Source organism: Cydia fagiglandana, chromosome 17, assembly GCF_963556715.1.
Source record: "Cydia fagiglandana chromosome 17, ilCydFagi1.1, whole genome shotgun sequence".
NCBI lineage: Eukaryota > Metazoa > Arthropoda > Insecta > Lepidoptera > Tortricidae > Cydia > Cydia fagiglandana.
This window is the reverse complement of record NC_085948.1, coordinates 15,381,658-15,404,392: the sequence shown is the minus strand read 5'-3', so window position 1 is coordinate 15,404,392 and position 22,735 is coordinate 15,381,658. Positions and strand designations below refer to the sequence as shown.

Sequence of the window (22,735 nt, the reverse complement as noted above, 5' to 3'; positions counted from 1 at the left end):
CTGATAACAGAATAGGTCAAATCACTCCCACGCTATATTTGATTAAAACAAAGGTACACTTGAACGCAACAAAAACGGACCAACTGATATGGAAATAAGTATTCGAAGTTAATTATTTTATAATTGCCCGCGAGTACAGGAAAACCACAAAGATATCATAACACGGAACATGTACTGATAACAAAACAAGTGCAGAAATACATACCTACCAAACATATGAGTAAATACCTATAATTGAGGTAGTCGTCTTACATTTACCTTAATAAACAAACAATCTTGTATGGAAACATATATTCAAAGTGAGCTCTTTCAATTGCCCATGAGGTGAGGTACATCGCATGTGATACAGAACATCTATCGATGCAAAACAACCCCGGAAATGGCCCCAAAAGATATTTACCTAAAGTGCGCCAGAACCCCTATAAATACACTACTCAAATCTGTCATCGAATTTAATTTCGTGTAGCTACCGCTGGCGCTAGTTATGCGCGCTTAATGCCGCGCTACGATGTGACCCGACCGGATTGTACAAGTTCGATCGGTTAATCCGTGTACTTAATTCATCTCTTTTTGTATTAGCTGTGTAAAATGTGTGTAATCTATTTTTCGGTTTATTTTATGTTTCTTTACTAATTTTTTTTGTCTGTTACCTTCCGTGATTATTTCTCACTTGATGGTCTAATCGGAAGATCAGCGCTGGAAGTCGCCAGCAACATGCTGAGATGGGACCATTTCGTGACACTTTATTTTTCACTATGTTTTTTCTATGTATGTCTGTTGTCTGTGTGTTTACGAATAAAAAACTATTCTATTCTATTCTATTCTATTCTAATGGGCCATATGTACTGTAAAATGTTGTACGATACACGTGCGAATAGGTAATTCGCATTTCGAATTTTCTCTTTTCCGCACTTGTATAGTAAATAACTATTACAGTACATATGGTGCTACTTTACCACACTAGTGCGATAATTAGTACATTACGTGACCGTCGAAAATTTATAGGGCCATATGTACTGTAAAATATGTATCGTATATGTGCGAATAGGTAATTCGCAACTGTTACATGTGCGAATTCAACTCGTACTATGCCTTTCGTGTGTGGCGCGTCATTTTGAACCTTATCGGAATGTTTGAAGGTTGATATTGAGCCGCCATATTGAAACTGACTCACTCAATGATGATTTCAGTATGGCGGTTTGTTTACTTAGTTAGCAAGTTCCATAGAATAACACTTTAGCCTCACGCGACATTTGGTGGCTTAGGGTGGTATCCCACCTGTCGAATTTCTTTGTCCATTGTCAGTGCGTCTCATTCTCTCACTAAGCAAAATATGAGACGTAATACACATTGAACAAAGATATTGGACGGAATACCACCCTTAGGGTCGGTTGAACCAAACTGTTCGTATCGTTAAAGAATTCGCTAAATTTTTATGCATGGAAAGTTTCATAGCAAAACGCCGGGGCGCGCCGGCTGACGTTGATCAGTCTATCAAATGTGGTTGGTGCAACTGGCCCTTAGACTTTCAAAGAGGTAACCAATGGTTTTCTGTTTTACCAGGATTTAGTGGACAAATTCCAGTACGTGGAGTCCTGTCGGTGTGGGGTGCTGTCAATTACTGCTGCCAATAGCGGTCTCACACTCACGGCCGCCAAGTTGGTGCTGTTCGCCGAGCTGCACTGGAACCCTGGGGTATGGACCATTAATAGTATTAATACCATTATCACGTCAGCCCGTAGAGTTATAGTAACAGTACTATTACTACTTACAAAACACAAATCAAAATGTTTAATAAAATACGGCCTCCTAGCCTATACCTCGTTTTTTTAGCATTAGAAAAAAGGTAAACAATCTTGATGTGTCTTTTAATTGAAAAACACATTTTAAAAATAAGTTACGGCAAATATGTAACAATTATGAATCTAATACGATCATTTATATTCTTCTGCTTTCATAAGTAATACTTTTTTGTTTTTAAAAAGCGTTTTTCAATTAAAAGACATGTCAAAATCGCTTACCTTCTTGCAAGTTCTTTCTAATGCTAAAAAAAACGAACTATAGTCGGTAGTGATGACCCTGCCTACGAAGCAGAAGGTCCCGGGTTCGAATCCTGGTAAGGGCATTTATTTGTGTGTTCATCACAAATATTTGTTCCTGAGTTATGGATGTTTTCTATGTATATAAGTATTTATATATATGTGTATATTATATATATCGTGGTCTAGTACCCACAACACAAGCCTTATTGAGCTAGTGGGACTAGGTCGATATGTGTAAAATTGTCCCATAATATTTATTTATATATTTTACAGTACATTAAATTAAAAACTAAACTAATCTAAATTAGAATAAATCTAAAAAAGGCCCCCGCGACATTGTGCCAAAGATGCTGGCAGCATTCCCTCGCTGAATGGCAATACTAATGCGTTGCGAGAGAAAGCTGCCAGCTCTCTGGTCACCGGTAGTATCACAGTACATTAGCATACATATGGTCCTATTTTCCCGCACTAGTGCGTAAAACAGCACTTCGTGCATATGTCAAAGTGTAAAGGGCCATATGTGCTGTAAAACGTTGTACGATACACGTGCGAATAGGTAATTCGTAACACGTGTCGATTTAAAACGCTCCCTTCGGTCGTTTAATTTATCGCCACTCGTTTCGAATTTCCTCTTTTCCGCACTTGTATCGTAAATTACTACTTTTGTCATTTGACAATGCGGTTGCGAAGATTTTTTTTGTTGACTTGGCCGGATCCGGGTGCAAACCTTCTGTATCGAATATAATGCCTTTCCTACTTTTACCTTTTACTTTTTTTTAACTTTTTTTTGTACTTTTTATACTTAAGAGATTAAGGTCTGAACCGAAATAGTGTTTTACATGTTTAAAAGTGATATAATAGAGAGCTTTTCAGTCGAGTACCGTATTTAGGCCACGAAGCTTGCTGAACCCCGAATTTTTACAGAGTACAATGGCGATGGAAAGTGGATAAAAGTACTAAAACGGAAGGAAGGCAGAAGCTAACTATAAATGTGTGTGTGTTCCTAGATCTTGACGCAAGCGGAGTCGCGCGCGCATCGCATAGGGCAGCAGGGCGGCGTGTGCGCGCGGTATCTGCTAGCGAGAGGGACCTGCGACGACTACATGTGGCCCATGCTGCAAGGAAAACTCAATGTAGGTACAATATACAGCTCGAACTCATAACCCGGACTATTGTACTAGTACAGTTACCTGCAATAATATGTTACACAATGAAGGCCGCAAAAATATCTGACACGATCCTATTTGCGACATTATCTATGAAAAGGGACCTTATTGTCGATGGCGCTTATGCCGCATAGTGTCGCGCGGTATCTTATTTATATCGGGTCATCGTTAATAATGGCGTAAGCGCCATCGGCAATAAGGTCCCTTTTCATAGATAACGTCACATTTGTGGAGACATAAGAGCATGTCACATATTTTTGCGGCCTTCGCAGAGTAACATATTATTGTGGGTGACTGTACCTCTTGTCTTTGCAAACATAAAAACTGAATAAATGTCATAAACAGATAAACTAACGCAACAAAAAAATCCATATAATTATCGAACGCCTACATGTGGCCCATGCTGCAAAGAAAACTCAATGTGAGTACAATATACAGCTCGAACTCATAACCCGGACTATTGTACTAGTACAGTTACCTGCAATAATATGTTACACAATGAAGGCCGCAAAAATATCTGACACGATCCTATTTGCATGTCACAGAGTAACATATTAGAGCCGTTGGAGCGTTTCTTTTATTTTTTGCCATTTATTGTGACCTTTTTTGTCACTTTTGTGTTATTTATAGTCAGGATCACGAGCCCTTTTCATCCTTATAGGAAAAAAAAAGTGTCCTAAAATTTCCATACATTTTTCAAACTCTCCTTTTTGTTACCGCCATACCAAGTGTATGCGAAAATGGTAACACAATAGGAAAAAACTCTGGGACATTTTTTTATCCCATTAGGATCGAAAGAGGTCGTGATTCTGAGTAGAAATAACACAAAAGTGGCAAAAAAGTCACAAAAAATAAAAATGGCAAAAAATAAAAGAAACGCTCATTATTGTAGGTGACTGTACCTCTTGCCTTTGCATAGATAAAAACTGAATAAATGTCGTAAACCCATCGTCGGGTGACAAGCAAAAGTCACTAACTAACACCATTGAAATTATTGGACAATAAACCGTGTTACAAGTGTAATAAATTGCATTGTTACTTAAATTTTTTGATAGTACTGACTAGTACTACCCGACGACATAAACTAGACAAAAAAATCCATATAATTATCGAACGCCCAAGCGTAAACCGAGACGCTACGCGTTCGCTCGGTCAGTAAATCTTGACGCAAGAGCCGTGTTCATAGAATAGGGCAGCAAGGTGGCGTGTGTGTGCAAATTTGTTAGGAGAGGGACATAAATTTACCAAAATTGCTAAGAAATGTACATACTGTTCAAGATTCCATTGTGTTACAAAAAAAATTACTTAATTTAGACACATATAAGTTTATACCATACGCTAACACATTTTCGCTAGCAGATTTACGAGATTTCGGGATTGGGTCCATAGTAAAGTTGTTCAGTATGCCCAAAATATTCACCCACAGACAAGACATCCTCCAGACTGAGCATACTAGCTCTACCCCTGCCACAATATATGGTGGTTTTACTCCATTTTCGAGTCGAAAGTGTCTTTATGTAACGTCCCGTGTCTTTCAACGGACCAATCACGGCACGGGACCCGCTCACCTCGTCCCCCGCACCCCTGTATTTTTGGCAGCACCGGTTTCATGAAATAATTGCTCTAAACTCCGTCTAGAAGATTCCTAGTCTATGTATTCACCCCCCAGATTATGGTTACCCATAACAAAATCACTCTAGGACTATGATGGCTAGTAGTTCTAAACGGTCAGCTTAATAAAACCAACTATACACGGTGTAACATGCGGAAACCGAATAATTTTAACAGCGTATTCCTGATCATATTTAGAGAAAAAAATGTCCTATTAACTTTTTTGAAATTCGCCTAGTTTCAGAGATATTATTCTCTTTATTTATTTTTCTTCTTAAGTTAGGTTAATTATAATATGAATATAAAAGTAAAATATAAAAATTTTACCTTCCAATAAAATTATTATTATGTTTCCTATCCACATCGGATATCTTCATTGAGAGAGTAACGCGATCGTTGACCAATGATGCCGCTAGCGTCTATGTAGTCGCTCCGCCCCACGCCGTGACGTAGTTCCGCTTCCACTTCTTGCGAACCGTTGCTCGCTTCCCGCTACTCGCCACCGCCATGTCATTGTTGAGGAGAAGTACCGTCGGCATAAAAGTAGCCTAGTAGCCTGCCAGGAAGGCATTACTCAGATATCCGATGTGGATAGGAAACATGATAATAATTTTATTGGAAGGTAAAATTTTTATATTATGTGTTCCGTACTCCACATCGGATATCTTCATTGAGACCTGTTTATTATCTCCTGGTGGCGAGTTAGCGGGCGCGCAAGCGATAGGGCTACACCTACTGTCATAGAACTCAGAGAAAGAATAAATATGTATACACCATATTGCAACCCATGAAATCACAGTGACTCGTTATAATGTGAATTACAGGAAATTGAGAATTGAAATTGTAATCTCAGGTTCGAATCTGACGTTAAACTGGTTTAAGAGAATTCTCATTCGAAATCGCATCCGATCCGCAGAATCTCGGCGAGTCATGTTCCCAATTAACATAAGCGAAAATATCGCTAAGTGAATAGCTTTCCAGCCAATTTAGTTATTAAGTACATCGTGGATCAAAAGCAATCGTAGGCGAGGCCGGCTTGGATGAGACTGTGGCTGAAAGAAATAAGCGAAGTGTCCCCTAACATTTTGTGTAATTCTCGCAAGGTGACGTACCCAGACTACCTACTGATACTTTATTCCGGAGCTTCTAAGAGTTCAGTCGGTAAGACACGTTATCTGGTTTAGAGCCGAATTTCGGACACAAAATAATAGCGTTAAAGTTATCTATGTAATTGCCCGGGCTACAGTGTAGTAGAGTAAGGTCATTGACCCTGCGGCCTGATGCTAACAGCAAAAGTGCGGCAGCTATTCTATCGTACTTCTTCTAACGTACCTAACGTTGTAGGGCTATTTAAATTAGGGCAAGTAGATGTCTCGCGTCCCAAGCTGGTGCTTTGGGAGGCGCTGGTCTCGCTATTAATGGCGTTGGAAGAAGGCATAGTGTCCGATAGTGGTTCATACACAGCACTTGTGAGAGGCTTATGAACGAGTATCGTTCTGAAAGCTAACATGGATAATAGAAATAGACGTCTGAGATAGCTCGCTACTTCACTGGATAGAGGTACCTGGCAGTTGATCTTATTTTTGATGCACCATAAAGACCGTTTCTACATTGTGGCCGTACATGCAGCCTAGACAAGGGGACGATCTAGGGGCTCCCGTTACTGTTTTCTATACAAACACAGTACCGGAATCGGGAATATCCGGTTCTTCCATATTAGTGAGACAGTGACAGTTGCGTTTCGTTCGCTACGTAGCGTTAGACCTTGGCATGTTATATGCATGCGCCAGTCACGCCAGTAGCGGATGTCACTCCTGATCTCGCCAGCTCGGTGTTGGAGCGTCCTATCTGACAGGAGCTACGCCTCATTCTTAAGGTCGTTGACTCGTAAGGGAGGGCGGTCTGACGTTGTGTTCACTAGGACCGCCAGTAAATTGCAAGCTTACCACAGCTGCTTTAAGACTCCTTATCACGCCGTCGCAGTACACAGACTAGGCTGGGAGGTGGAGACATCCATGCCAAGTCTCACAGGCAGCTGTCAAAGGTCGTGGTAGCAGTTCAATGAGTCTGTTAAGAAATACCGTGGCACAGTGCGAGGGCTCTCGAAAGCGGAGGCCGGCCAACAAGGCGCCTGTCAGGTGAAGACAGTCTCGGCGGCTGCTGGGCGCAGCTGCCACTCGGGCGCGCAGTGACTTCTTGATAAACCGTCGCCCTCGGGGGTTGTACCGACCTGGCAAGTAGCAAGCAACCAGCGCGACCTGTAGACGATCTGCTGGCATCAGCAGTTTTTTGCGACAGCCGTAGTAACGGAAGGGATGTAGTGTCGCCGTCGTTTTATGTATACTGTACCGGTGCGGTTGTATGTTTACACTTCTGTCGTCAGCGCTGCAGATGCGGCCCGTTAACGGTTACTCTTCGCTGAAAGGGCCTTACCTCGTACATTGTCTACCAATATTGGAGATTGTAACGGACTGCTTGCATAAGATGAGGAAGAAAGTGGTGCGAGGCTTTCGGCAGCTCCGTGTTGCTGGGGACTGCGAAGGCTTCACCTTCCTCCATGAACTAAAGTTTGCGAATTTGAGACTGAACAGAAGGCATTGAGTCTCATTTCTGCGAGAAACTCTGCAGCAAGGCAGGCCTGTATGTCGTGAAAAAGAAAACTTTCAATCGGTGTGTTGTGCCGCGTGTCCCACGTGATGTCTAGGAGCGTGATGGTCTAATTCGCTTTATCCGAAGAGACACCCTATATCGAGTTAGTATAGGGCATCGAGTTAGTAGCATGCTTTTAAGGAAATCGAACTGATGAAATCAAGTCTAAAATCGATTTTGGCGCTTTGCGTAACAAAACTGTTTCGATAAAGTCGAATACAGACAGATGGAAACTGCTGGAGTCCTCCTGGCCCCTTTCTCTTAGCACCGGAAACTCAAGCTTGTTCAGGCGCAGCGGGTTTATTTGTCCCATTTTGTTTATTATGGCTTTTCGCACGAGTTCGTCTTTGTAAGACGGAACTTAAGCTGGAGAGCGCGAGCAAGCAGAGATAATTATGTGAAGTCTGCAGACCTTTTCGATGCCTTTCACCTCGGTTTCGAGCGGTCGCACAGGGCCTTGTCGCTAGCTGTTCTCCGGTTGGACCACTCCATGGCCTCGAGAAGTCGTAGGAACTTCGAAGCGACACAGCGAAGTCGATCAGCACCTTTATGAAGCCCGGGAACACGACGTATTTTCCTCTGAGTATCGACATATCTTACCGCTTTCAACTCCGGGCAGTCGAGCCGCGCTAGGACGGGGCTCTTTACGACCTTGTCTGCCGTCGCCGGAGGATTCTTTAACCGAAACCAAGACTTAGCGGTTAGGCTTAGCGGTCTGTTCGTGCTGTACCATACCATACCTATACCTGCACCATAGCTATAGGCGCCTGCGTACCTCAATGGAACCATGTGAACAGGACAAAACTGATACTGTGGCGCCCAGCGAGCAAGGGACGACATCGTCGTAGTTGCAGCATCGGTGGACAGCATCGGCGTGATTGTGGCAACCGCCGCCGCTCGGGAGGCGCCGGTGCGTGAAGCTAGGGGCGCCATCGTGGCGGCCGGCTCGGGGGGGGGGGGGGTGGGGCACCGGTGCCTGAGGCCGGGCGGCTCATGGCGGCCGCCACTGGTTCGGGAAGCGCTGGTGCGTGAGGCGAGGACCCATAGTGGCGGCCCGCTCTAGAGGCGTTGTCGCGTGAGGCGGGCGGCTCCATCGTGGCGGCCGCCGCCACCGGCTCGGGAGGCGCCGGTGCGTGAGGCGAGAGGCGCCATCGTGGCGGCCAGCTCGGGAGGCACCGGTGCATGAGGCGGTCGCCGTCTGGCTGGCTGGTCTGGGAGGCACTGCTGTGAGGCGAGAGGCGCCATCGTGGCGGCCAGCTCGAGAGGCGCCAGTGCGCAGGTGGTGGTGCCATCGTGGCGGGCGGCATCATCGTGGCGGGCAGCGCCATTGTGGCAGCCGCCGCCGCCGCGTCGATGCGTAATGCGAGAGGCGCCATCGTGGCGGCCAGCTCGGGGGGCAGGCGGCGTCATCGAGCGGGCGGCGCCATCATGGCGGCCACCGTCGCCAGGCTCAGGTGCGAGAGGCGCCGTCGTGGCGGCCAGCTCGACAGGCGCCGGTGCGCGTGACGGACGTTACCGGCACGGGAGGCGCCGATGGCTAGGCTCGTAGCTGCACACATCATCACGGCGACGCTGTTGCCCTCGGCGGTGCCATCGTGGTGGCCACCACCGGCGCGTAGGTCACCAGCGACGTCATGACGGGCGGCAACCAACGCGGCGATCGTCGCTGTACTCGTAGCATTTCCACTGCTTACACGTAACTTACCTTCCTTCCGCTAGAGCAGTCGGGACGCAGAAGCGGTCCGTCTTCACCTTGGCGCGATCCACCCGCGATGCGCCCGCAGCTGCAGGAGCGGGCGTGTGACGTCTCGCAGAGCCACGCGGATCTCTCGGAGTCCCGCTGGACTGGAAGCGTCCGCACCGCAACTGCAGCAATAGGAGCGGGCGTGTAACGTCTCGCGGAGTCCCGCGGACTGGAGGCGTCCGCACCGTGACTGCAGCAACAGGAGCGGGCCTGTGACGTCTCTCGGAGTCCCGCGGACTGGAGGCGTCCGCACCGCGACTGCAGCGACAGGAGCGGGCGTGTGACGCCTCTCGGAGTCCCGCGGACTGGAGGCGTCCGCACCGCGACTGCAGCAACAGGAGCGGGCGTGTGACGTCTCTCGGAGTCCCGCGGACTGGAGGCGTCCGCACCGCGACTGCAGCAACAGGAGCGGGCGTGTGACGTCTCTCGGAGTCCCGCGGACTGGAGGCGTCCGCACCGCGACTGCAGCAACAGGAGCGGGCGTGTGACGTCTCTCGGAGTCCCGCGGACTGGAGGCGTCCGCACCGCGACTGCAGTAACAGGAGCGGGCGTGTGACGTCTCGCCGAGTCCTGCGGACTGGAGGCGTCCACCGTGGCCCGCAGCGTCGCGGTGTCTCGGAGTCACCTTGGACGACAGCAGAAGACGCGGCGCGCGCGGGCGGGGGCGGGCGCCGGGCCCGCGCCCCCGCGCCGGGGGACGGGGCGCCCCGGTCGCGCCGCAACTAACAACACGAGGTACTCCCAGGCTACTGCCTGAGAACCCTCCGCGAGTGTCGAAGTAACTTCTAGAATATCTTAAACTGGCTCACCGGATGGTTCGAGACAATCCAAACCTCCTTATCAGCGAAGCGCGGCACCCGGCAGCGGCGCGCGCAGGCCGTCCGCCGCCGCGCCGCCCCCGCCGCCGCAGGCACGATGACCGCACGTTCCCTCTCCGATGCGGAGCGACTTGTTACCACTTGTTAACAAAAACCACTGACGCACTTCCTACTTCGATCTCGAAAATGCGAGTTATCGGTAACGATTTTAGCAGCATGGAATGTGAAAATTAATTTAGCAAGAAAAAAGTGGGTAGAATCGAAAAGCACCGTTCGATGGCTTCGATCGCGAGACCGCCAAAAGACTAATAGTGGCGATCTCTGCCATATCTCACTATTTTAATCGACCGAGCTTTGGATCGGAAATGTTAAAGCACCATGCTGCAAAAATATACGCAAAAAATATTTGCGGACCATCGTCCAAGACGGTCGACGAAACAATGACATGGCGGTGGCGAGTAGCGGGAAGCGAGCAACGGTTCGCAGGAAGTGGAAGCGGAACTACGTCACGGCGTGGGGCGGAGCGACTACATAGACGCTAGCGGCATCATTGGTCAACGATCGCGTTACTCTCTCAATGAAGATATCCGATGTGGAGTACGGAACACATAATATAAAAACACTTACAAAACAATAAAAAAAAAATTATAAACACATTATAAAAAACCTAACCTATATATATAGCGGGGCAGGGCCCAAGCGATATTATTATTATTATGTGTGTCATTTATATAATCTCGGGACCATGGGGTCCCGGACTTTTGGTAGGCGTGCGTGGGGCCGAAGCCAACACGTAGAGGCCCCTTGTAAATTGACAATTTACTCTAAGTGTGATGTGACACTAACCGACGATTACCCCTGTTTGCGCTATAGTAGTGCACCCAAGGACAAGCCGCGGTTAGTGTAGGACCATTGCAAGAAAAAGGAACAAAAAGAACTGATGGGCTATTGGGTTGAGATGCTAATGGACTGGTAACTGTGACTATGGAAGAAACTATGGCACCTGCCTTGATCATATGTTATAAAACACGAAAAATAGGCAGGTGGTGACTCGCCAACTCACAATATGGGTCCCCGAAAACGGCCGCTCGCACGGAGCGACAAGGGGACAACATCGCGTGAGCGGCTCAGGGTGTGGAGAGGTGTGCACCGCTTTCTACCCAGTGGCTGCTTGCAGCCACTGTGCCAACTCGCGTCTTAGGCATGTTTCACTTCCACCCTGCGAGCATATAGCTCTGACACCCCACTCTGGACGGCCGGTTAAGGCAAGCCAGAGGTGAGAGTCCTGCGGCCCCTGCTCAGTGTTCACTCCAGCCGGCCAATGAAGGCAAGCCGGAGAGAGGGGCCTGACCGACTCTCGGGGGTATGGGACCCAAGGGACGTCACTTCCCATTCAGCTCGCCACAAGCTGCCCTGGGGGCTTATTATTATTATTATTTGGAGCCTTACGTGTCCCACTGCTGGGCAAAGGCCTCCCCCCAATTTCTCCAGAGATCTCTTTCCTCTCCTGTGTCTGGCCACTCCTTTAAAAAGGAGTCTAGTTCATCCCGCCATCGCCGGCGGGGTCTGCCAACTCCCCGATTTGAGTTTTCGGGCTCCCACTCTGTAGCAATTTTGCCCCACAACTCATTCGGCATTCGGCAGACGTGACCAGCCCAGTCCCATTTTAGCTTGGCCGCCTTCCGAGCTACATTGACGATTTGTGTTTTGGAGCGCAGCGTGGTGTTTCGGACTCGATCCACCAATTTGACACCTAATATGCTACGCTCCATAGCTCGTTGGCAAAGCCAAAGTTTGGACTTCTGAGCTTTAGTCAAAGACCAAGTCTGTGCACCATAGGTTAGAACTGGAAGTATGCACATGTCCATGAGCTTCCGTTTTAGTGACATCGGAAGATTACCTTTCATCAGGTGTTTCATGGACCAATAGCTCCTCCAGGCGTTTTCAATCCGTCTTTCGACCTCTTTTTCCTGACGCGCCTGGAAGGAGACTAAGGAGACTTCAGAGATAATATTACTTAAAAAAAAGACAAGTTTTATTGTTACATAGTGTAAAAGACCTTTTTGACGGTGATGTTGCTGCTATGGGACGTATTCTAAATATCCTTATTGATAGATGTCAAAAAGTGACAAGTAACACTTTTCAAAAAGTAGGTTTTACGAAAAAAAAATTTAAAATCAATTTTAAGTGACAAGTTTACCAATAACATTTATTTTTTATGTTCAAATACATTTAAAAAATTAAAAAAAAAACAAAATAATGTTTTTTTGGCAAAATTTACCTAAACTCATATTACATTTTTTCCTTCTTTTGGCTTTCTTTTTAGAAATGCGTGGTTAAAATTATTCGGTTTCCTCATGTTACACCGTGTATAACTGATGTTTGTTTTACTAACAGGTACTGAACAACGTTGGCCTCAGCGGGGACTCGTTTGAAGGCACCACCACCAAACACCAAGTAAGTACCGAATTTACCGATTTCTGCCCATCATTATAATAATTACAGATATATCTCTCTTCTTCCTCGCGCTATCCCGGCATACTGCCACGGCTCATGGGAGCCTGGGGTCCGCTTGACAACTAATCCCATGATTTGACGTAGGCACTAGTTTTTACGAAAGCGACTGCCATCTGACCTTCCAACCCAGAGGGTAAACTAGGCCTTATTGGGATTAGTCCTGTTTCCTCACGATGTTTTCCTTCACCGAAAACCGACTGGTAAATATCAAATGATATTTCGTACATAAGTTCCGAAAAACTCATTGGTACGAGCCGGGGTTTGAACCCGCGACAATTACAGACGTGGTGCAGGATTATTTTCCATTGCATTTTCACGCAAACGATCGATCGTGTCTTGCTATTTCAGTCAGGCCCTGTACAAAAAGTGTTGGAACTGGCCATCAGGTACATACTTTTCTATATGACTGCTGTATTTTTCAAATGTATATTTGACAGACTTCAATAAAAATTGTAAGAGAGGAATATTTGTTTCAATAGGTTATGGGCCCAGCACGCTTCCACTGTGGTTGACTGAAGTAGCATGACAAATACGAATGTTTGCGAGAGAATACGATGGAAAACAATTATAGTTCGTTTTTTTTAGCCTTAGAAAGAAGTAGGTACAAAGAAGATGAGCGATCTTAACATGTCTTTTATTTGAAAAACGCTTTTTAAAAATCAGTAATTATTACTTATGAAACCAGAAGAATATAAATGATCGTATAAGATTCATAATTGTTACATAATTATTTGCCGTGACTTATTTTTAAAACGTGTTTTTCAATTAAAAGACACATCAAGATTGTTTACCTTTTTTCTAATGCTAAAAAACGAACCATAGCTATGCATTACATCTGTACATATTTAAATAATAGCTATTTGACCGCTAAAGACGTCAATGGATCGCGCGGCTACAACCCAATATTAACCTTCGTGTATACCGCGAAGGTCGCGCTCGTGTAGCGTTCAAAGGGTCAAGTTATTTTTCACCGCACCAGCTCGGAAAGGCTTACTTTGCACTTCAAAAACTGATAGCAAAGTTGCATTTTATTCACATGTGAGGCAAAGTAATCAAATGCAAATTTTGAGTTGTTTTCCTATGTTTGGTGGCAGAATTGACTTTTAAATGATGATTTTGGATGATAAATATTTAATAACATTCATTTGGATTTGATTTTGTTTGATATTTTACATTTCATATTTGCTTCGGGTTGGTGTGGTGAAAAATCCTGTGTTACACTCGGTGGCAAATTTTGTTTAACCCTCGTGCTTTGAAACCCTCGCGACGCTCAAGATTCCATTTTTTGAACCACGAGCGTAGCGAGTTTTTGAGTAGAGAATTTTGGAATCTTTCGCTTGCTCGGATATCAATATTAGCACGAGCGGTTAAACAACAACTTTGCCCACTTATAAAACAAATAACTATTATACAGTGATACTTTAAAGTGACTATTTTCTTCATAAGTCCTGGATGTTACTAATTCTGTTCGATATTTTATTTAGATTGTATTGACCGGAAAAATCTTGTGTAAACGACTTACATCCAATCAAAGAATATCTTTTCAGGAAGGCAGAACCAACATAACCCAGTATCTAAGCCCAAAATGTCCGAAGAACCCAAACGACTATATCCCAGGCACCAACATACGAAAGGACTCCCAAAAGACACAAACCAATAAAAATAACAACAGTTCATTTACCACATTAGGTGATTTTGTCGAGTCAAAGAACCCACAGACCAATAAAAATAACAACAGTTCATTTACCACATTAGGTGATATTGGACAAAGTTTTAGTACCACATTAGGCGATTTCGACGAGCCTTTCGATACCAGTGTGAATGACGCTGATATGACCAAGTCGTTTTTGGATGATGATGAGGGCGATGAATTGTTGGCTGCGTTGGATTTATGATAAGTACTAGATTTAGATGGTTTTATAATTCTTTTTTGGATTAGAAATAATCGGCAGGAACACTGAATGGATAATAGGAACGTACAGAATTTTTACTGTTTTATTAAAGATATTTGCACAGTGTTTTCAGTTCAAAGAAGTAGTGAATCCGATGTACTCGGATATGCTTGGGAAACTTAACGACAGAGGGCGTGAAAACCAATTTTATAAGTCTTTCAAATCTTGTATAATCTGTGATGCCGCATCCATCTTTTTCGTTATGCGCAATTAACAAAAGAAAATAAATAACATAATAATTTAGTTTTACTTATTGCTTGCTTGTTAAAATATTTTTGGTTCATATATCTAATAATAAAATATTAATTGAATGTTTTTTCTTTAAATTAGTCCATTTTAAAATCATTATTTGCACAAATTTTAAGATACAATTTAGATAAATATGAAAGGAACGGAACGTTATTGACAGACCCGCCATAACGTTTTTATTTCAATATTTTACTTTCTTGTTATCCTCGATGCTTGAAAGTGCTCTGAAACGATTCTCTTGTGATTTTATACGACTACGCTTGCCCTGGACTCTGATAAATCTGTTTTTATGTGAATATACCTGGTGTGCTCAACGGACTCTGATTTGCTGCTTGGATTGGTTATTTGCGACAATGGTTCGAAACAGTGCGATGTGTTGTGTACCTAATTGCGGTAAAACGCGTAAGTATTCATATGAATATTTTTCATTTTCAAGTGTGGGGCAATAATATTTAACCCTGAAATATAAATATGGAACTATGACCCCAGTAAGGCCTATTTCATGTGCAATATAACTTGGCGTTTTCGAATATAACTTTGACAAAATTGTCATGATTTATTAGCACTGCATGGTATTTTATTGACATGTAATAATACTTAGATTATATTTCTTTAATACATATAACACTATCAGTATATACGCAGTCTGGGTATTTTTCCAAATAAGTGTTATAAGTTATATAGAGTAGAGGTATTTTCCTATTAAGGACCGGGTCCTTCAAAGGCTTTTCTTTAGCATTGTTAAAGAACACAATATCCACACTAGGTTTTTATCATTTCTTACCTTGACTTAAGTGCAGTTTCATATGTGATATTTTTTTTACTTATTTAAGTTAATATAGGTATTCATTGAACATCTAAAGATCATTCTGATAGTGTACCTACCTACTTAAGTCTGTACTAGTGTTACTGTAATTATTATACATATACATTTCTTTTTTTTTTTTTTTTCAGGATTAGATAATGTGATTCTTCACAAATTTCCCTGCCCAATTAATGAGGCTGATCGGTTTCGTACTTGGATTTACTCTGTTGGTGGAGATGTGTTATCTTTGGATAACCAATTTATTCATAAGTACCGAAAAGTGTGTCATATTCACTTTGAGGAAAAATTTATTACTCGAAGCGGAAGACTCAGCGCTATTGCAGTTCCAACACTGCATTTAAAAGGTAAGATACACAATTTTAGCCGCATTGCACACTTGTACGATTTAATTGTTGTGACATTAGGGTTCATATTACATTGGACATATCATAGTGTTAATATTAGCCCCCAATGACAAAAAAGGTCTGTCATAAGTTCAATGTGTATGTGTATGTAGTAGTTATATATCTCTGTGTATGTAGTTGTATGTCTGCCTGCGGCAATGTATGTAGCACTCGAACGGGTGAACTAATTTGAGTGCAGGTTTTTTATCAAAAGCCTTGTTTATTGGAATCTTCACTTACATTACAGATCACTTACTATTCTAAAATATGGCTTAAGTTTCATGTACTACCTATTATTTTAAGGTGTTTTAGAAAAAAACCGGGCAAGTGCGAGTCGAACTCGCGCACGAAGGGTTCCGTACCATAAAGCAAAAAAAAAACGGAAAAAATGCAAAAAGAAAACGGTCACCCATCCAAGTACTGACCCCGCCCGACGTTGCTTAACTTTGGTCTAAAATCACGTTTGTTGTATGGGAGCCCCACTTAAATCTTTATTTTATTCTGTTTTTAGTATTTGTTGTTATAGCGGCAACAGAAATACGTCATCTGTGAAAATTTCAACTGTCTAGCTATCACGGTTCGTGAGATACAGCCTGGTGACAGACGGACGGACGGACAGCGAAGTCTTAGTAATAGGGTCCCGTTTTACCCTTTGGGTACGGAACCCTAAAAAAGACCCGTTGCCCTCTAACTTAACTTTTGGTCTTTCATTGTTATGACTTATGACAACACTTTTTAAGAATAAATATTTCTGTAATAAATTTGTTAAATTTTCAGGAATGGCTACGCAAACCGCATCGGTGCAAATTGCAAGCAATTTCCAACAACCATTGCAAGATGATCATGGACCCCGAGCCCCACTGATCAACATCACGAATCAGTACAATGCGGGTGGTGATGACACTTCTCGGCCCTCAACTTCAGGTCAGTTTGAAAACCTATTAATTTTCTTACAATAATATGTGACGTCCCACGGATAAAGGTACCTTACGGTGGTTGGCGCTTACGCTATTATTAACGCCGCCCCAATATTGTTGCGGCGCTATGCGACGTAACCGCCAGCCGCTATAAGGTACCTTTTGCCGTGGAACGTCACATATATCAATTTTTAGGGTTCCGTACCTCCAAAGGAAAAATACGGAACCCTTATAGGATCACTCGTGCGTCTGTCTGTCCGTCTGTCACAGCCCATTTTCTCTAAAAGTAGTGGACCAATAGGGAGTATTACTGCAATGTTCTGCCGCCAGTGTGCAGCACTAATTTGTTTAGTAAATCATAAAGTAACTTATACATACTAGGCCTTAAACAGTTGTTTGACAAGTTTTCACTATGACATTGATGCACCAAGGCGGTTTGTTTACAGGTGGCATACCGCGAAACGCGAAAATCGTAATTTCTTTATCTGCCTCTCTATCGATCGAATAAGCAAGAGTGATAGAGAGGCAGAAACCGAACTTTCGATTGTCGTGTTTCGATTTCGATTGTAGGCCCAGTACCGTCTTTACCATAAGGGCACACGGGGCCCGTGTCCAGGGCCCCCATTCTCAGGGGGCCCCGAAAGACAGACAGTAACAGTATATTTGACTATCCCATAATAAATAGAAGGTCATAGTAGAAAAATGTTAGTTCAATTTTGCTTTCTTTACTTTCCAAAAGGGCTCCAAATTATTATGTGTTTGACTGTTTTCGATTTTTTGATTAAGTATTGTAAAAATTTGGTGAGAAAAATAGATTTCATAGAAATTTTTAAATGCTCCTAACTCTTATACGTAAGAATTGAAATATTCGTGAAAAATCAAATGGAGGAGAGGCATAGCCTTGGTTGATGTGTAACAAATTATGTCAAAATGTTTTCAATTATGTTAATATCCAGAGAGGAAAATGAGGACTACGTTTGTATGAAAAGGCGATTTCACACGGTTCCTCCGCTTTCGTCTTAACTTTACAAAAAAACAAATATTCTTTAGGTATTAAATTGGTTAAATATATGATTTTCAGGAATGGCTACGCAAACGGCATCGCTGAAAATTGCAAGTATTTTACAAGAACCATTGCAAGATGATCATGTACCCCGAGCCCCATTGACCAACATCACAAATGCGGCTGCTCACGACGCTTCTCGGCCCTCAACTTCAGGTCAGTTTGATAATAAACCTGTAAAGTTTCTTACAAATAATATATGCATTTTATTATACTACGTCGGACCGTGGGTGTCAAACAAGCATACGGCCCGCCCGATTGTAAGCAGTCTCCGTAGCCTATGGGCGCCTGCAACTCCAGCGATGTTACATGTGCGTTGCCGACCTTAACACCATAGATAGAGTAATATGTATAAGTAAAGATTATATCAGTTACTGCTAGTCGACAATAAATGTCGCGGCGAACAAATACTCTAATGCTCAACAATTTTCAGCTAATATTATGACCGCATTACTCGAAATTCTATTTTCAACTCCTTCTGCTTCTAATATTAGTTGTAAATTGTTTTAGCAGTACATTTTTTCGTCAGTAGCGACACTCGTGCCATCTGGTGTCAAATACCGGTAGTGATAGTTCCACTACTATGACGTTACATGTCGACTGTGAAATAAAGCGCGTTTTTGTAAGAAAATTGATGTATGGATTTACCACACTTTCTTTATTTATATTACCCTATGCTTAACCCTCAGCACTTTTTCGCTTACCATAAAGACGAAATTTGCTTGTATCTTTATACGAATAACCTGACACAGCGTCCTTATGGCAAGTGGCAATGTGGTACCTTTTGATTGAGAACGTCACACCTTATGAATAAGTGCTAAGACTGCTAAGTATTTCTTCCTATACTTCTAAGTATTTACTTATATTATAAAATTTATTTCAGATCATAAGCAACCCTACACGCCACAATTTTGCTCTGAAGCTAGTAGTTTGGCCAAACATATAAAAAAACTTACCGAGACGAAGGACAAATATGCCGTCAGACTAAAAAAAGCTATGTCTCTCTCAACCAACACAGCTTTTCAGAAAGCCATCGGTAAATTTACCACAATGGCTTTGCTATTTGTCATGATGCAATTTAGAGAGATAAATAAAAAGAAAATGGGAAGGAGATTCACAAAACAAGAAAAAATAATGGCATTATCTCTTTATAAGCAAGGACCTAAGGCGTATAGATGGCTGAGGCACATTTTTGTACTACCATCGCCTCTCACATTATCAAGGATGATATCCGCTGCAGCCTTAAAAGCCGGTATAAACGATAAAATTTTCGAAAATCTTAAAAAAAAGGCCAGAAAAATGTCGATATCTGAAAGGCTGTGTATTTTATTATTCGACGAGATGGCAATTAAACCTCATTTTGAGTACAATTCAAAAAAAGACATGATCGTCGGATTCGTTGACAACGGAAAAAGGAGGGTCAAAAAAATCGCTGACCACGTGCTAGTATTTATGATAAGAGGCATCACAAAAAATTATAAACAGCCTATTAGTTACAGCTTTTGTTGTGGAGCCACCGAGAAACACGAATTAGCGCAGGCCATAAAGGACCACATAAGAAAATTAAAATCCAGTGGATTTCACGTGATCGCAACTGTCTGTGACCAAGGCTCATCAAATATGAGTGCCATCAATGCACTCATTGCAGAAACGAAACATGAAAATAAAAATTCGACAGGTTACGTGTTTGACGTGGATGGTGATGAAGTAATACCTCTGTATGACCCTCCTCACCTTATAAAAAATATAAGGAACAATTTAATCACAAAAGATTTGACTTGTTCCATTGATAACGAAAAAAAAACTGCCAAGTGGGAACACATCGTTAAATTATACGAGGAAAATCCAGCTTATAAAGGCATAAGGTTAATGCCCAAGTTAACAGAACTGCATGTAGATCCAAAGAAAATGCCAAAAATGAAAGTCAAATATGCAACACAATTACTTAGCAGTTCAGTTGCTGTCAATATGGGATATTTAGCAGGTAAATATGAACAATATTCAATTTATTTATCACATCACAGCTACACTAGGTAACACTGTTTTTTATTCAGTTCCTACGCATCAAACTGACAATTCGTAAGCTTTAGTGCAAGATGACGTAAGGGCTAAGGTTAAGCGTTGCTGACAATCCACCTACGCTGTCACGATTTAGCACTGCAGCTTATATTAAGAAAATGAGACATCTTTTATATACTCCCGATATCACACATTGCATCCTATTAAAATTAGTTCTTAGACGTACACTTTTAAAGAATATTATTTTCCAGTTAAACTTTTCTTACTTAGGTATGCTACATCTCGATAGTCGATACTTTATCTTTATTTTACGTTATTTTTTAACGCTGACACTATAAGTCTTATCACTATTTTTCAGAGAAAGGAATACTAGATCCGTCAAGCAAAGAAACAGCCGACGTTATTCTTTTTTTTGACGAATTATTCGACTCTGTCAACGGAGGATTCATGAATGAAAAGAAAAGACCTGGCAAAGACTTACTGGGTCCACTCACACCCAAATCAAGCCATCAGAGTGTTTGGACGAAAAGTAAAGAGGTTTTAAAAACAATGACATTTGTAACACCCCAAGGACGCAGAAAAAGTCATGTTTCGACCGTGCCTAACTGGCTACGCACCTTAGAAAATTTGGAAAATTTAAAAAATCTGCTGTTTCAAAAGCATGAGATAAAGTCCATATGGTTACGCCACTTTAACCAGGATCCACTTGAAAACTTTTTTGGCTGTGTGAGGAGCCATGGTGCAAGAAGCAACAACCCGACGTGTGTACATTTTGAGGTTGCCTTCGCGGCATTGTTAATCAACAATTTAAATTCGTTGCATTCTCCAGGATATAATTGTGAGAAAGACCAGGGACGTGGATTTAAGTCTTTAAGTAAGATCTTTTTTGACAAACCTGCACTTTATCGCGCTCCGGAGAAAAATGACATTAATTTTGATCATGTCAGTGACCATGTCTTGGTGGGAATAAATAATAAGAAAGCTAACGTAAAAATTTTGGCTCAAATTGAGTATGTTACAGGATATATATTAAGGAAAATTAAAATTATATTCAAAGATTGTAAGACATGCAACGGCTGCCTTTACGATTGTGACAAAAGCAGCCGATACATAAAATTAAAAGAATTTAACAAAGGAAAACCATATTTATCATATCCTTCAGATGCTTTAGCTGAATGTTTCTCTAATATTCAAGACGTGGTCACGAACATATTAAAAACGGACTGTGACATGGTCAATATAAAAAAATATTTAGAAGATGCTGTAAACACAGTAGTAAATTTTAATTGTATACAATGTGCTAACCATAAAAGTGCCCTTACCAAGAAAATCATAGACTTGTAGGTTTTTCCTCCATAACTGGTGTAAAGACACAAATAAAATATTAAAAGGAACGCGATCCGACTTCGATACAGAAGACAGAATGCGAGAAATGACGAGGAACTATTATTTAAAACGAAGGAAATGCTCCAATCGATGAACAGTGAGCTAAATAAGTTTTTCCATAAGAGTGTAGTTTAATTAATTGATAGAAGTTTTTACTTATTTCTATACTTTTAATAGATAGCTTGTCTTAAAAGCGATGATTATGAATGAATATTGTCAATTAGCATTGATTTTGTAATGTGAAAATAAAACTGTAATCACATTTATTGTTTTTCAATTACTGGTCTGGGCAAACTGAACGAGGTCACATCATTGTGTGATCTTCGTTAGCGGTTTCCTGGCGAGGACTACAATGAAGGTTCACACTTGATGTGATCTGGTTCCGTTTGCACGGACTCAGAACGCAAACGTCAAACCTTAGCTATTTAAAAAGCCCGCCACTGCTTGTATAGCTGTATTAATAGGTATGGATATATACACATTTGAAAAGTTGCAGTGAACTATCAATAGATGGCGCTGCATTCGAAAACCTTGACTGATAACTCTATACCCTAATATTCAATATACTCTATGGATATTTGAAATCCTGGTGGAGTATTCCCATTTGTCTTTGTCAAAAATTTAAACATCGCTTCTACTTATGACTTGTTTACATATTTGCACTTTTTCCTCAGTTGCAATGTAAAAACTATAAAAGCTCTCAAGAAATTGTTATTTATGGTCCTTTGAGCCGGATAAAATCTTTGTAAATGGATAAGACTGAATACAATATTTATCGGATGAATATCAATTACCGAGCGTGATTGTGAAGTTTTCCTCCAAATCGATGTTCCTCTCTATGATGTCCTGATTTAAACAATTATTTTTTGTATTTATTTTTCATAGAACTAATTTAATACTTTGTACTCGATACTCATAATACAAAAATCTTCTTAAATAACAAATGAGGTTTTTTTGTACCCTCGTAAGACCCAAGACAATTTTTTCGCTTTTCAATTTTGAACTTTCTTTTATTTCTACAGGGCCCCCAAAAAATAAGCGCATTCCCTTTGACAGGTAGGTTTTGCGATTATACTGAGCAACTTTTACTATGGGACTAACCCCGTATTCGCGAAAAAAAATTTTGCTGCTTCATAGATTTTGGCTGGTCTGTTTTCTATGGGAGGGTAATTTTTTTTTCGCGATTTCGGGGTTGGTCCCATTGTAAAAGTGGCTCAGTATAATCCCAAAACCTCCCTGGCAACGGGAATGCGCTTATTTTTTGGCCACCTTGTATAAGAGTTCATAACAAGAATTTAATTTGTACTTGTTACAAGTACGCGGGGACTTACGAGGGTACAGTTGAATGTAGCAGGGGGCCTACCGTGAACACCGAGTTTCGCTAATTGCAAAC

General features: G+C 42.2%; 1 protein-coding gene across 1 annotated transcript in view; it reads left to right on the top strand.

The window, feature by feature from the left end:
• LOC134672898 (SWI/SNF-related matrix-associated actin-dependent regulator of chromatin subfamily A-like protein 1) overlaps positions 1 to 14,745 on the top strand; it is a 49,032-nt gene extending 34,287 nt beyond the window's left edge. The window contains exons 19-22 of the mRNA XM_063530848.1: positions 1,564 to 1,695; positions 3,050 to 3,175; positions 12,428 to 12,487; positions 14,095 to 14,745. Of these exons, the coding sequence (XP_063386918.1) occupies positions 1,564 to 1,695; positions 3,050 to 3,175; positions 12,428 to 12,487; positions 14,095 to 14,442 (666 nt within the window). The 3' untranslated portion in view covers positions 14,443 to 14,745. The remainder of the gene's footprint in view (positions 1 to 1,563; positions 1,696 to 3,049; positions 3,176 to 12,427; positions 12,488 to 14,094) is intronic.
• Positions 14,746 to 22,735: the final 7,990 nt, after the last annotated feature.